Source organism: Falco rusticolus, chromosome 2 (assembly GCF_015220075.1).
Source record: "Falco rusticolus isolate bFalRus1 chromosome 2, bFalRus1.pri, whole genome shotgun sequence".
Classification (NCBI taxonomy): domain Eukaryota; kingdom Metazoa; phylum Chordata; class Aves; order Falconiformes; family Falconidae; genus Falco; species Falco rusticolus.
The window spans coordinates 114,792,150-114,808,102 of record NC_051188.1 but is presented as its reverse complement, the minus strand read 5'-3'; the positions used below and the strand labels follow the sequence as shown (position 1 = coordinate 114,808,102).

Sequence of the window (15,953 nt, the reverse complement as noted above, 5' to 3'; positions counted from 1 at the left end):
AAGGAATCCTCACCTGCAATTTATACTCTACATTTGTTTAACAAAAAAATCACTTTTTCTCAATTGACTTGTCGGAACTTCAGCCCCAAGTGGTTTTTTTTAACTGAAAACAGTGAGCCTTTTTCAACTATACTAATTACTGTCTAAAAGTGGAAAGCATTTATCTCCTACTCCTTGTTCACACTGTTACAGGCTAGCAGGCTAAAGGAGCAGATAATCAGAGCTTTAGTTGCAGAAATGCAGTGTACAGCAGGCTGCCTGAATACATTCATCTTCAGATGCTGCCCCTAAAAAGGTATTTCACTCATTAAAGTAAAACTCACTGCAGTTTTTAAACATGAAGGACAAAATTAAAACCTATTATCTCTCTTTTCATGGAAATGCCATGGAAAAGGACATCTGAAAATTTAAAAGCCCCCGGAACTTCTTAACCACTCCATTTGTAAGACCAGATCAACATTTTACATGGGAGGCTGCTGTCTTAAAAGGATGAAGAATTCCACATCATAGCAATGCTCAGATTTTACTCAGGATCTTTCCTTCCAAAATCACAAAAACTGGGTGACCAAAAGATGACTGAAATGAAATTTGTATTATCATAGAATCACAGAATGGTTTGGGTCAGAAGGGACCTTAAGGAACATCTCGTTCCAGCCCCCTGCCATCGCCAGGGACACCTTCCACTAGACCGGGTTGCTCGAAGTCCCATCCAGCCTGGCCCTGAGCACTGCCAGGGATGGGGCAGCCACAGCTGCTCTGGGAAACCTGTGCCAGTGTCTCGTCGTCCTCACAGGAAAGAATTTATTCCTAATATCTGATCTAAACCCACCCTCTTTCAGTTTAAAGCCACCCGCCCTGTCCTACACTCCACGCCCCTGTAACGAGCCCCTCTCCCGCGTTCCTGCAGGGCCCCGTCAGGCACTGGCAGGGGCTCTCAGGTCTCCCCGCAGCCTTCTCCTCTCCAGGCTGAGCCACCCCAGCTCTCCCAGCCTGTCTGCACGGGAGAGGGCCTCCAGCCCCCAGATCATCTTCATGACCCTCATCTGAACTTGCTCCAACAGGTCCATGTCCTTCTTATGCTGGGGGCTCCACAGCTGACCGCAGCACCCGTGTGGGGTCTCATGAGAGTGGAGCAGAGGGAAGAACCACCTGCCTTGACCTGGCGGCCACGCTGCTTTGATGCAGCCCAGGATTCAGTTGGCTTTCTGGGCTGCAAACACACATTGCCAGCTCATGTTGAGCTTCTCATCCACCGACAGCCCCAAGTCTTTCTCCTCAGGGCTGCTCTCAATCTATTCTCCACCCAGCCTGTATTTGTGCTTGGGATTGCCCCAAGCCACGTGCAGGACCTTGCACTTGGCCTTGCTGAACTTCATGAGGTTCTTACAGGACCCACCTCTCAAGCCTGTCAAGGTCCCCCTGGATCAGCATCCCCTCCCTCCAGCGTGTTGACAGCACCTCACAGCTTGGTGTCATTGGCAAACTTGCTGAGGGTGGGCTCAATTCCAGTGTCCATATCCCTGACAAAGATATTAAACGGCACTGGTGCCAATACTGACCCCTGAGGAACACCACTTGTCACTGGTCTCCTCTTGGACATCGAGCCATTGACCACAACTCTTTGAGTACAAACATCCAACAATTCCTTATGCACTGAGTGGCCCATCCATCAAATCCATGTCTCTCCAGTTTAGAGAGAAGGATGCCATGTGGCAAAGTGTCAAATACTTTGCACAAGTCCAGGTAGATGACATCAGTCGCTCTTTCTTTATCCACCAACGCTGTAACCCCATCATAGAAGGCCACCAAATTTGTCAGTCACAATTTGCCTTTGGTGAAGCCCTGTTTTCTGTCGCAAATCACCTCCCTCTCTTCTATGTGCCTTAGCATAGTGAAGATTGAGGCAAAGACGTCATTGAGTACCTCAGCCTTCTCCATATCCTGGGTTACCAGGTCTCCTGTTTCCTTCCAGAGAGGGCCGGGAAAATGCTGGCCTTTTGTCACTGGTGTACCTATAAAAGCTTTTCTTGTTGCCCGTGATGTCTCTGGCCAGCTTTAATTCTGTCGGGGCTTTAGCTTTCCTAACCTGATCCCTGGATGCTTGGACAATTTCTCTGTATTCCAGTTTATATTGCTAATTATGAATGGGCCAATCATTCCCCAAAATCATGGTATCTACCAAATGAATCACAAAGGGTTTGGCCAAAATTGCAGGTTTTGTTTTTTTTCTGTCATGAGAACTCTAATTTTAAATTATTTTGTTTCCAGCTAATTTGATAATATATGCGTGATCATGAAATCCAAATGTACAGCATAGAGTGCTCAGAACAGTGTTCTGTGTATCACACAGAAGTATAAATACATAAAGATTATTGTATAGCATTGTGCTAAAGCTATGTTCAGTTTAAGCACTGACTGAAAAATACTTATTTAATATACAGCTCACACAAGATTGTTTTTCCCATAACAGCAGAGTATTTCCAATTACTATTCCATTAAGACTACAAAGATGATTCAACACAACAGTTGTTATTGCTGTTAAAAGCCTTAATCATATTAATGTTGTCACACCAGTCCTCTCAGCAACTAGAACTTCAGTCAGCATTGACATTTAACACATCACAAAATAAATGGCTATACTGTTTGTAGAACTCTTTTCAAGCAGTTCCCTCATTTTTTCCACCCCAAATTGCCTGTTTGTCTAGAAGCAGCAAGGAAATTAAATTAGTGTTAATATTCTACCCAAATATTCTGTAAGTTCCATCAGTTCCTCTTTAGAAATTGTAAGCTTCTTTCAGCATTTGCTTTTTCTCCCAGAGAAGTCGTTAAGTAAAGCCAAAACTTGCTATAATTGGGATTTTCTAAAATAGTCTTATTCTGTGTAAATATTCCTAAGTCTGAATTTATTCCCATCCGCCAATCAAGAAATAAGAGAACTCCAGCACGTTAGGTTCCTAGGAAAGCGTTGTCTGTCACGGGGATTTCAAGGTTAAACTCAGCAGGGTTGGGGACCTGAACTGCAGCTTTGCCCAACCACGTGTTTGTCTTCTTCGTATTTTCCAGACTGACCCTGTAAATTTAAGTCTGGAACAGAGATTAGGAGACTTGATATAGAAAAACAGGCTTTTTAAAATTATTTTCACAAAGAACTAGGTTATAGTGGTCTGCTTCTCAGAAATGAGACCAAAACATGTGGATGTTTTGTTATTCCCAAAGCAAGAAAATTAAGGAAATTCAGTTAAAATCAAACTGAAAAATAAACGCCCAAAAGCATGGAAATGAATAACCCAGGCACCTGAACTACTCATTGTGCTATCATGCAAAAACCTTGCAGTGAAAATAAGCAAAGCGACATTCATAGAAAACAGGTCCTTTATTATTATTATTACTTATTGTCACTGACGAAGAAAACAGAAATGTTTTCAGACACACAAAGACTTCTTCAGGTTATTTTGTTGAGCCTGGGTGCCAGAAAGCTTCCCTGCTGTTCCCCCCAAAAATTGCTTGGATACTAAGAGACAGACATCTGGGTTTGTGTAAGATTTCCATGAGGCCATCACAACTCCATCAGTGCTTGTGTCATGGCAGTGCCTCTGGCCCCACACTAGGTCAAGCAAAAGCAACACTAAGGCCCCCGTAGCCTACTGGCAGAGGCAGAAAAAGAAAAGAGGTTGACATTACAGTTGCCTCATATATTTCATAATACACCTTCCAGGCTGAAGTTCACTGCAGGACATGAGTGTACTTCAGTGTAGGTGGCTGGTTAAAATGAAGTCTGGGTTTTGATGGAAATTCCTTTTCCTATTTAAATACTATATGTGATTAATAAGGGCTAAAAAAAATCTTTACGGTGGTTCTTTATACTTGAAATGCAGCTTGATGCTGAATATTAAAAAACTCAGGTCAGGCCCTTCAAAATCATGGCACAGTCCTAGAATAACAAAATACTAAAATTTACTCTAAGCTTTCTAAGCTTTCTTTTTTCCTAAACATCAGCAAGCCTGTTCATTGTGTATTTCCTTGAATTTCTACTGAAATTATTAAAGCTCTTATTTTAAGGAAAAAACACGTGACAAGCTGGCCAGAATGTACAGATTGAGTAAGTTGAGCGTACAGTTGTTTGTCACAGCTAGGCCAGTCCAAAGCAGGTAAGTATTTATCCAAATCTCTTCCAAACCTCTTCCAAACCAAAATGTAAAGTTCTTTCATCCGTCCTCCTGTCCCTGCTTCTGCTTGCACTGTTCTTAGGTACAAAGCACACAAACCTCCATACACCTTTTTCCTTCTTCCAAACATGTGTGTTTCTAGTGTTCATCTCTCTTTTGCTTTTTCTAATAAGTATATCTGCTCCAAAGCTTTTTAAAAAGAGCTCTTTAGGAATTTTTAGTAAGTTTTGCCATTGTTTCTAACTGCAAACTGATCCATCAACAAAAGTGCCATCTCCTGCTCCCTGGATTTCTTAGAGTCATCCTCTACATGTGGGTTATTTTCTATCGCTCTTTGCGCACATCTGCACCGTGGAAATTTTGATCACAGCGTGCTGTGGTACTGCTGTTTCCAGTGATCTAACAGCTCTCTTTCAGAGCCATTTATGAATCTGGGCTCCTTAGATACTTCCGAAGCCTGCTGCGCTTCTCGGAATAGTCACCGACCTGTAGGCAAGATCCAGCTGAGAGTAATGGCAGGTGGCTTTTGAAACAGGGCAGTCCCGCTGGTTATGGGGCGCAGCAGCTTGTTACTTTCCAGTCCTTTCTGAGAGAGACGCTTTCCTATGCAGAATAACAGGGCAGAATTATGTTGTTCAAAAATAAAATTTTCAAGTGCACACAATCTCTCTAAGGTATGGCAAAAAAAAAAAAAAAAAAAAAAGGAATGTTTAAGCATCTGTTATTCCATTTTTAAGACTATTCAGGATAAATATATGATGCAGTTTGTTAAATTTCTTAGAGAGCTTTTCCTGAAGTGTGTTTTAAGGTAACCCACCACAAATATTCATAAAATCCATTTTGTTTCCGTTAATAATATTCATAATTTGGGATAAGCTAAATTCTCTATTTTAAACACACAGCAGAGTTTATTCTGAGATGAAATCACCAACGGTGGCTATGTAATAGCACCCCAAAAAATGAAGCAACTGGCCACTCTTTGATGCACGGTGTTGCAGACAAGTTCCTGTGATCCTTCTCCTTCTTTGGGCCACTGTCCTGTGCGAACTAAAGCTGAACCTGGGTCATCTTCTGGTGTGAAATGCTGAAACCTGAAGTGAGATAGGCACTCGGAGGCAGACAAAAGGAGCTCGGGATCATTCCCGGGGTGTGGGCAGCTGCATTGCAGACTTACAATGTGGCTGAAGCTCATTGCAGCTCCCTTCTACACAGGGCATGTGATCTTCCTTTCCATGGGCACTGTCAGGGAGACAGTATGTACCCATGCCACATCCTAGGACAAAAGTGATGCCTCCCTAAATCTCTAATCTTAAGAACTAGCAAGAGCACCCAGGTTTTCTAATAGAGACCACACAGCTTGGGTGACTATTCCCCAACAGAGATTCCTGTCAGCTTCAGTTTTTAGACACTGCTTTGTAATTGAAATTGTGAAAATTCATTATCTGAAAAGCTTCTGCCAAATAACTCCCTATATTGCCTAAGTAGACAGGTGGCGGTCGGTCTCTTCTCCCAGGTAACAAGCAATAGGACAAGAGGAAATGGCCTCAAGTTGTGTCAGGGGAGGTTTAGGTTGGATATTAGGAAAAATTTCTTCACTGAAAGGGTGGTCAAGCTCTGGAACAGGCTGCCCGGGGAGGTGGTGGAATCACCATCCATGGAAGCGTTCAAAAACAGTGTAGATGCGGTGATTAGGGACATGGTTTAGTGGTGGGCTTGGCAGTCCTGGGTTAACAGACGGACTTCATGATCTTAAAGGTCTTTTCCAACCTAAATGATTCTATTTAAAAAAACAAACAAAAACAAAAACAAACACAAACAAACAAACAAACAAACTCTGTTCCAGACCTTAAATGGAACAGAACAGGCACAAAAGTCTTTTGCTGGTTTAGATGTTGACATGCGTTCCTTTAGAAGAAATTCCAGTCTCACTGGTTAAAAGTACCACAGCGAGCAGTCCTCAGCTGCATCCCTCTGACAGCAGTTTATATTTTGTTTTCCTTATTCTTCTATTCATATCCCTTGGCATCTTTCTAAATCTACTAATGTAAATGATATAATTTCCACTGTAGTTGTTCCCTTGGAGATATGTCAGGAAATGACTGTTTCTAACTGAATTTGTCAGAGTCTACCTGGTAAATGAAGATCTAAGTTTTACATTGACTGTATTTAGGATATTTAAGTATTCTAACGGTACTTTCTACTTTGAGATAAGACTGCAAGCTCTGTATTTTACAATGGTGAAAGTAAAAATTCAGGCTGTTTTAAAAGTTGCTCAGACAAAGGCAGTTGAAGACCTGTGGGTTCTTGAAAGTGTGTTCAGGAATGACAGGATTATTTGTGAGTGCTCTGGGGTGATGTCATTTAGTCGAGAGGAATGTGGGGAAACAAAATTAAACCACCCTTTGAAAATTTGCTGCAGAACGTTATAGTACAAATATAACTGCACAGCAAAATGCATTTCATACAGGTTTCGGTTTGTCTAGTTTACGTTCCTGGGATCAGAATTTAGCCTTCCAAATTTTTGGCTGTGTTATTTGCAAGGTAATGGAAATCTTGCCATGGTTTGGTTGGACTGGATGAGCTCCAGAGGTCCCTTCCAACCTCCACCATTCCGTGATTCTGTGATTTCAAGGGGGGTAAGCACATTCGGTTTTGTTAATTGCTGTTGTGCTCTAATATTGTATGATACGTATTGCAAATTATTGTTTAGTGATCTTGAAAATTAGATTTACCTAAGACATATAAGCTATATAGGTAAAAATTTAGGCATATCACTTTATACTCGATCACCTTTACTTGTGTGTGTTAAAAAGCTCAAACGTAATTTTTTTAAAAGCATATTCTAAATCTCCAGATTAATGCATTCAAAACAGTTAAAAATAATTGTATAGATCCGTGTTTTCTAAATGCACTGGAAATAGGAACCAACAAATTAGTCGGGGATAAATTCTAACCCTGATTCTGACTTTTTTTTCCATTCCAAGTCAAGTACTTTGAATGCTCTACAAATTGTAACCTGACATAATTTCAAAGTTTTTTAAAGCCCTTCCTTATGAAAACCTTCCATATGTTCCCCCATAAAAGATTATGATGTGCAATTCCTGGTGATCTGGGAAGGATAAATCAATAAAACCATGTGAGAGACAAGGCGACTGTTTTTCAGTACTTTCCATAATGGATGTGTTACAAATAATTTTGGCGAAAATGCTCTAACCCTTCTAGCTTCCCTGAGGAAACACTAGTAATGATAAAACCCAGGTTTTATTTTAGAGTGGAAGGTGCTCGTAACAGAAGCCAGCCGTCTCCCAACATTAAGTGATAACATGGGATAATTCCCCTATGCAGAAGCAGGAAAACACTTTCTACATTCTGTCCTCTAGTATTTCATAATTAAATGGTACAGTCCTGCCATCATGAGAGTGCAGCTGGGAGTGAAAAGCCTGAAGTCATTTCATTGCTTTCTGCCAAACTGAACACAAAAGCTCATCTGCAGAGTTCCTAAGAAATTTCTCTTAGCTGTATTTTGCAACCGCTCTATGGAAAGCATCAAGACAACTGACTGTATAGAAAAAATATCATTCGGTTTTTTACATTAAATACACTAACCGTGATTTTTTTCCTTTTTTTTCCAAATTATAAACAAAATCTATGAGGAAAGAGTAACAGACTAAAGTCTTTTTTTCATGCCATTAACAGATGGTACTAGTAAAAAATAACTGACAGTAAGTGTGATGTCTCTGGAAATTCTCCTTCTAGTTTGTTAAAGCCAAAGAGCTCCTTGTGAATTTGAAGCTGTTATAACAATGCACAAAAATATACAGCACCTGAAATGGTCAGTTCCACCTGCAGAAACTATTGGATAAGTTTAAAGTGTAATAAATAAGAAACAACAACAAATAACAAGCCTGAAGAGCAGTCTGCATCTTCAGCAGGCTTTCTAATAACCTACTTCAACCAGGTCGTTAGACACAACGTAGAGACTCTAGAAATATTCTTTTTTCAAAGAAAATATCCACAAATTACACTAAGGTCGCACACATAACACTTCTCAGCTGGCTCAATCCCAGAGAGTTTTAAAGTGCATATTAGCTAGATCCTTTTAAATGCCTTTTCCTATAGCTCACAAGTGCTCGCCCACCACCCCCCCCATTCAAACAAGTTGTGTGCTTTGCTCTAGCCCACTGTTCCACCAGCATTGCACCAGGTGCATTTGATGCCATTCTCTTCATTCATCCATCCATCCATCCATCCATCCATCCATCCATCCATCCACCCATCCATCCATCCATCCATCCATCTGTTCAGTACTATTCCTGAGCCACGTGGCAGAACTTTCTCACCCTTGTAGATCTAGGACTCTGCAGCCCAGTTACATTGCCACTAACCCTAGGCGGTGGGATGTGCCTTTGGTGTGGGCAGAAATGACCGTTCCTTCTGGCTGGCCCTGCTGTCATGATGCAAGTGCTAATAAATGTGTGTGAAATAATGTATATGCTCTGAAGCTGAATTAAGCATAGGTATTTCCCCTACCCAGCTACCTACTCTTGCCCTTCTGCTCAGTGTGATAATACGCTACTAAAATTATGCCAGTTTAGGATGCTATACCAGCGATTTCCCTATCAAATTCTACAATTTGTGGGATGATATTCCCCCTGGAACAACAGATGAAGGTGGAAGGCAGGCTAATTGATTCAGCACTCCCCCACCGTCTCTGAGCACAGGCACTTAGCTGTAATAATTGTGAAACAGAAGAATTTACGTCAAGTTATAAACTGGTATCACAAGACTCAGTAAATGGTGTATACTTCATGAACTGTCAGCTACTCAGAGTGTTGCCATATATTTTTACTGTTTCAATGCACTTTTCCAGCTAATATCCGTAACTAATGTTGTTCCCCTTGTTAAGGAGGGAGGGGGGAGAGGTTGGGTTTTTTTCTTGATAAAACCATGCCTGTAAGCTGCTAAATAACAGCTGTATTTCAGGGGACTGAGCAGTCATGGCTTATTATTCATGTCTGCTTTTCCCAGTTTAGAACCAGTAAGACCTTATACTGAAAGCTTCTACTGCAAAAACGAGTGATAATTTTTATATAAAACAGAATGGATGTAAAGCACTAGTCTCTGCACAGTGTGCACTGGCAGAACGGTATTTCTCAAGAAAGCTGGTTAATGAAAGTGATAATATGCTAGCATCTGGAAAGTATACAGTGTGGTTGCTTTAAAGGGATTGTTTAAATCCAGCATTAAGATTTCTATTGCTAGCATACACCTCTCAAAAACAAATGTTGCTTTTGCAATTTGGAGCGTAAAGCAGCAGGCACATTTTTGGTGGACATTTTCTTTAGTTAAGCATGGATCCAATATGGAAAAAGAGGAAAAACTACATCTTCATTGTTCAATAATAAGAAAAAATAATGTTCAAATAGAAGGAAATGCAATTCTTGTTCATTGATTTCCACACAGAAGTTTATAATATCTCTGAGAAGCTGGTGTTTTCTTTTTAATATCATGTTCCCACCTCCCTTCTTTGTTGTGTTAGCAGAGAGCTTTCTCCCTTTCTCTTGAACACAATTTTTTGTTGCAGATTTTCTTTCACCTATTTCATGAATGTTTATGCAAACAAGTAAGAATTTGAGTTAGCTTCTAAATTACTGTAAATGCCCAAAGCTGTCATCAAGCCTCTGTCCTTCTGGTGGTGGTTGATGGGACTTAAAAGAATTCATTTTCTTTCCCAACTACCTGCAATGACACTCAACATCCACACACATAGCTCTGTAATGGAGTTTGAAACCCTCTTCACGTTGTGCAGGCGATAATACCAAAAAAGCGCCCATTTGCTCATTCTGGGACATATGCTGTCTTTTAATTTAGGACCATGCATATTTTAAGATAAATGAACTTTCAGCATCTCCTTTGTCTGCATTTTTATGTTGATGGACACTGATCAGGGCTGAATGTTATCAATCTTGTCCTTTTCAGAAGCTGTTTGAGGACTTCTAGAAGAGAATAAATGAGGTCTTGTTCTTGCAACTCTGTACGCTCCTTAATCAGAGACATTTCTGAGGTGACAGTAGACTATTTGGATGGGATTCATTTGCCTAAAATGACACAAAGTGCCTACTCTTCGATACCCAACTGCTGCTTTGCCTGTTGCTGCCACTTTCAGAGAGTGCAAATCTGCAGATCGTGTCATGCCTGCCACTCACATGTGAATGTCTCAAATTTTCTAGAGCATCTCACATGACACAAAGCACTTACACTTTAGCGACTGAATCCTACCTTTGAAGTGTAAAAGAAAAACATCATTTATATGCATTCTTTTACTTATTTGCTGCTTATAAAGCCTCAATAATTTTAGCCCTCTAGCTCTCTTAGTATTTACAGATTTAATTGCTCCAAAACGTGCTGCTCCTTGTTTTTATTTCTGAATATGTACAATAAGTAAAATATATTTTATTTTGTCTTCATTACTTTCTATAACAAAGTAACTTATTGTAAGACAGGAAACTTGAGTTATTTTCCATTTAACACCATTTAAATGTAGGAAAATGTCAATGGTGAAGCTCAAGCTGTTTGGCTTTCTGAAGGTCTGGACGTATGGCATGTGACTGTATGCTATGGTTGGTATAATCCGTATTTTGAAACAGAGAAGCAAAGTTTTATTTGACAAGTCTTCATATGTTCGTCATTTAGCCCTCCTGTTTTAAGATGCTGTTTAGTACCAAACATCTTGGAGTTAATGCAACCATTTTCCATTTTCAAATTTCATTTCTGTGTACCGCATTCTGGACTCTCCATCCGTGATCACTTCTGAAAATATTTTAAAAAGCAAGCCCTGGAATTTGGAAACATTTTCACAAGAATGCCAAAGCCTTTTCTGGAGTGGCCAGAGGAAAACATTATTATACCTTATCTTTAACCAATCAGATATAAAAATACTGCATCCAGAACTCTGATTAAATTAATTTGTTTCCCACAGACTGCAGTAGGTCTAATAGCAAATTTAAGGGGCAAGTATATTGAGAGGAAAGAATAGTACTCTTGCTTAAAAATAAAAGAGAAAGATTCGAAGCTCTCTTAGGCTACTTTAAGCTCAACAAATACATATGTGTGTTTTGAGGCTAAATTTTCCTTGCTACATTTTTACTAGTTTAAAAAAAAATCCCAACTGTTGCATAAATTTTAAGAGGGACATTTATTTTTCTCACTGTATATAAACATTAAGTTGTTTTCTATCTCTTAGAAGAACAACTGTGAAGTACCTGCAAGATGATGAAAAGAAATTTGCCATTGCCTAAATTTTTGGATAGATGCTTGCTTGATGTACTTGCAAAAATATAAAAATTATTCTAATTGTTGATTTAAAATTATTGCTAGGTGGGAGAATCTTGGCTCTGTGCTTTTAGGCAAGATGTGTAGAGCTCTCCTTTCAGATCCACCTTTGCTGGCATTCTCTGAGCACTGACATGATGGGATGATGCCTCTAGATCTCTGTACATAGACTGAAGCTGAAACAGTGGATCAAATGATAGAGAGTCCGTATTTATCATCACTCAAATAGATATGTCACAAGTACTTACGTTAAAAGAGATGGATCAGATAATGGTTTCCAGATATAAAACTGTACGTTTAGACAATGAGAAGAATATGAAGTTTAATATGTTGAAAGCGTAAAATGTGCAAGCTTCTGGTGAGAGCAAAGCAGAAAGGGGTCATGCCTATACTCCTGGTTTTCACCTATATCAGCTTATTGACAGATGCTGGGAGATGCAATGGAAGCTCTGGCTGTTGTAGCTGCCCTGATGCAGAAGTCAGTAATGCAGCTGCAAATTCTGGTTCCCCTTCTCCCCTTGCTTGACATGACTTTTGTTAGGTGGTTTGTCAGGTATCTTTAAAATACTGGTATAAAACACAGGTTTGCTGGCATAGCTTCACCTCTGCTGGGCTCTTTGATTTGTATACAAACGTGTAAAATGCCTCTATGGTAGCGTCATTTGGAATGCATTATGAATATTCAGTAGGGGTAATCTGCCTGTAAAACACCAAATTTTTCCGTTCCTCCTAGAAGTGCTGGAATTCTCCATTTGCAGCACTTGCAGGAATTCTGGTTAAAGCTGTGTATTGTATGACTTGGTTGAAAAGCAAACAAAGACTTTTAACTGCTTTGTAAAATCTGTTCCAGTGAAACCACTGTTAACTCTGCAGAGATTTGGTTATTCTTTCTTTAAACAGTCAACTTCTTTTATCAGCCAAAGAACAAGTCATTTGATTAATGATCATTTTTATCTCTTTGAAAGGATCCTTTCCGACCATTGGGGTGAAGTCTCTTTCGAGATTCCTGAGGGCGGGATTTTTAAATAGCATCCTGGCCTCACATCCAGTGTCAGGGGGTGGATCTTTACCCCCCAGCATTTCCTCTGGTAGGTATTCCAGCCTATTCCCCCACATCGGTTTTTCCCTTCACCCTCTGCCCCCTCCACACATCTTAGGGAAATAAGATTTGGTATTGGTCAGCCAGGGAGCTTAGGTGTGCCTTCCAATAACCAGCCAAACTGAAAGAAAATGGGAAAGCTAAATTGCTTTTCAGGAACCAGCCATTTGTCTGAATCCAGGAAAAAATGTGAGGGAAACTGATCTGTAGTTAAGTGGTCAACCTAAATATTGGAAGAGAAGACCTAGTATCCTCTAATCGTGCATTTCATGAAACATGCCCATGTGCACCAGCGAAACATAACTTTAATAATGCCTCTGTGAAATCCCAGGTTTGATGTGACTGCGCGACTCTTCCCTAAAAATTTACATTCCCTTGCTAAAACACAAAAAAAAAAAAAAAAAAAAAAGGAAAGGGAAAATTTAATTATGTATAGATATAGTGTTTAAATCCTTTGTATGCCTCTGCAGTTGCAACTCGTATCTCACGAAAGCTGCCTTAACTTTCTTTAATAATTTTTATCACAATTTGAACGACTGTAATTCTCTTACAACGAGTAGGAAAACCCCATCCCCATCATTTGTGTTGCCAGCACAGTGTGCTGCGCTGCCTCTGGCAAGGTCCCCAGCAGAGAGCCAGCTGTACAATGGCACAAGGGACCCCGGAGGTCGGCGCAGTGTTGGGTGCAGGCAGAGGGTGAGAGCACCGTGCCAGTGAGCAAGCTGCTGCCGGACACGGGGCTGAAACAGGACAGAAGGGCAGGTCAGAGGCATCCTTTCCCAGAAAGGCTATATATGTTATCCATCCTATACTGGAGCCATTAAACATTATCTTCCACCAAAGCTAATACATGATGAATACGTGTATCTTAATTGTAAATAAAACAGGATCAAAGTTCAGTTCTGTTGCTTTCCAAACTAGATATTTCTAAGTAAAATTAATCTGCACGTGGGCTAATGTCACACTTGTATCCTTTCAGGACATCTGTAATGTTACTTACAGTTTTTCTTAAAGAAAAAAAAAAAATTCATTGTAAAAGTAGGGAGAAAATTGAAAAATTATGTAATGTTATTGATTTGCTATACAAAAGAAACTGTTCTACTTCTCTATGCCCCATTTTATCTATTGCAGTAATTACAGGTCTCGTTACTACAAGATGATGCTTACTTTTCCTTTTCTTAAGTGCTACTATTTCTTTGTTTCTTTCTTTGAATAGAAGCTTCTCAGCAACTTTGATGCCTTTTCTTATGACTGCTCAGGTGTCTTTTGTCAACAGTTTGTAAAATATTTTTTGTAAATTTTTTTGTGCTTCATGTATCTGAGAGTGTTTAATAGCCCTTCAGCTATTCTGGCAGTTAGCATCATGATGAGATTGGTATCTGTAACCAAACAACTCTGTGAAAGAGGAAATGCTCCAAGGCTCGTAAAATTCTCCATTTTGAACATAGCATTAGGTACAGCATATCACTGATTCTGTTAATTACAAATGGTTTAACTGCATTCATGAACTGCTTCTCAGCTACATACCTACCTACAAGTTTACTTTTAAGGTCCCCAGGACTGTTGTTTTCTGAGTGCTTGTAAAGCTTTTTATCACATTTTTTTCACTTTGGACTCTGAGATGTGGTTAGTTTAATAAAATTAGTTCATAATTTCATGCTACTAAATGTCTTTTACTAGGAATTCTGATTCAATCTGATGATATCTTCAAAAAATGGGAATTTTTTGGGGGAAAAATGGAAATGCAACTACATAGTGTGCAGCATGTACTCTAGGAAGGTAATGGAAATCAATGTTATTGTTTGATTATGCCAATAGAAAAAAAAAAATTATCCAAGCAGCAACCCCACAGACAGGGAGAGACTGCCCACCTTCTGGAAAGTGAGGATTGTCAGGCACTTGAAAGCCAGTGAAGGACTGTGATAAATCCAATGGGTGAGGTGTGTTCCTTTGAGAAAGATTGCCGGGGGGGGGGGGGGGGGGCACGTGGCATGGAACTCAGCAGTGTAAGTCAGACATTGCTGTTAACAAATGCACCCTAACAATCTTATCTCTAGTGCTGCTATTTAGCTCTTCCTTTTTGACTTCATCATATCTGTATTTACATTAAGCCCCATCTTAATTCTGAATTGCCTGTCTTTGTTACAGAGATGACCAGAGGATGCCATTTTCTTTTCACGATAACTTCCTAAACTGCTAAAACCAGTGTTGCTGTACGTGTGAGCAAAAACCACACACATTTACAGCACTTTTAAGGGAAAAAAAATGTCTGTTGAAGGGAGTACTGATCTGGGATGTGAGAGTCTCAGAACTGAATCTCTTACTGTGCATGATCAATGGAAAATATAAGTTCATCCTTGAACCCCGGAGATAGGATGTACTCTTTGTTCCTTTGCACCGAAAAACACTGCACTAAACACCGGACCTTTTTTCTGAGCGTTGCTTTACCAAGGAACAAGTCACCCAAGGTAACAATGCTCCTTCTAAGGTATCGTGGCAGCCTTTGGCTGTTAGAACAGCAACAGGCCAGCAAAATCAACCTCCCATTGCAGTCTTGATGCTGTCTCTGAGGCTTACCCTGGCATTTGATTAGCTTAAATTTTATTTAATTTATAAACATAAAAAATAAATTTAATTTAAAGCGGGAGGGCTGCTGTGTGTATGGGTACTGCAGGGCAGCATGCTCCATCCCTGCCTCCCACAGCAGTGACCCACCTCTGTTATCGGAGACGTGGGGCTCATATTGGACAGCAGCTTTCCTGAGCCCAACAGAAGTACTGAACGTTTAGTAACTTCGCTGAACTATAACCTGGTTGTTTCACATACAGCTTGTGCGTAAGGTTTCAGTGAATTTAACTACGTGGAAGGCTTAAAATGCCTGCATTATTCTGCTGTTAGGGTCATTGGGAACAAAGATAATGAGATGGGGTTTATTCACCAAAACCTTTAAGCTAAGCTAAGTGGCAGATTTACTTCAAAATAGTCAGAAAATGTATTCCTTACTAAAGACAAAATGCTTTTAAGTCTTTTTTTTTCTAAAAAATTCCCCAGAGATGTTTTAAGTGAGGCACAGAACTAAACTGGAAAGCCTGCTATAAGTATCTGGAAAACAGCTTAGCAGGGCAACCTCGCTGCTGGTTTCCTTTCTTCTCATTCTACTTTTCAGTCAATAGTTCTGGGGAGTGTGGTTTTTTTCACCGTTGCACTGACAACTGATGTTCATTTTTGTGGAATTTGGTGTCTGCTTTTGCACTGTGCAGAGATTCACCTATGTAAAAAGTATCCTCATTTAGCCAGCTTGAAAGAGTAATTTATGCTGCTGGCATGAGGTGGTACATCTTTCTGCATAAATAGAT

The 15,953-nt window shown here is 40.0% G+C and overlaps 1 protein-coding gene across 2 annotated transcripts in view; it reads left to right on the top strand.

The window, feature by feature from the left end:
* The window catches only part of EPHA6 (EPH receptor A6), a 513,653-nt gene that overhangs the window by 415,279 nt on the left and 82,421 nt on the right, over positions 1-15,953 (top strand). Inside the window, exon 12 of one of the 2 annotated variants that reach the window (XM_037378258.1) lies at positions 12,464-12,586. The exons of the other annotated variant lie outside the window; for it this stretch is intronic. Within the exon in view, the coding sequence (XP_037234155.1) occupies positions 12,464-12,586 (123 nt within the window). The remainder of the gene's footprint in view (positions 1-12,463; positions 12,587-15,953) is intronic. 2 annotated transcript variants of the gene reach the window in all.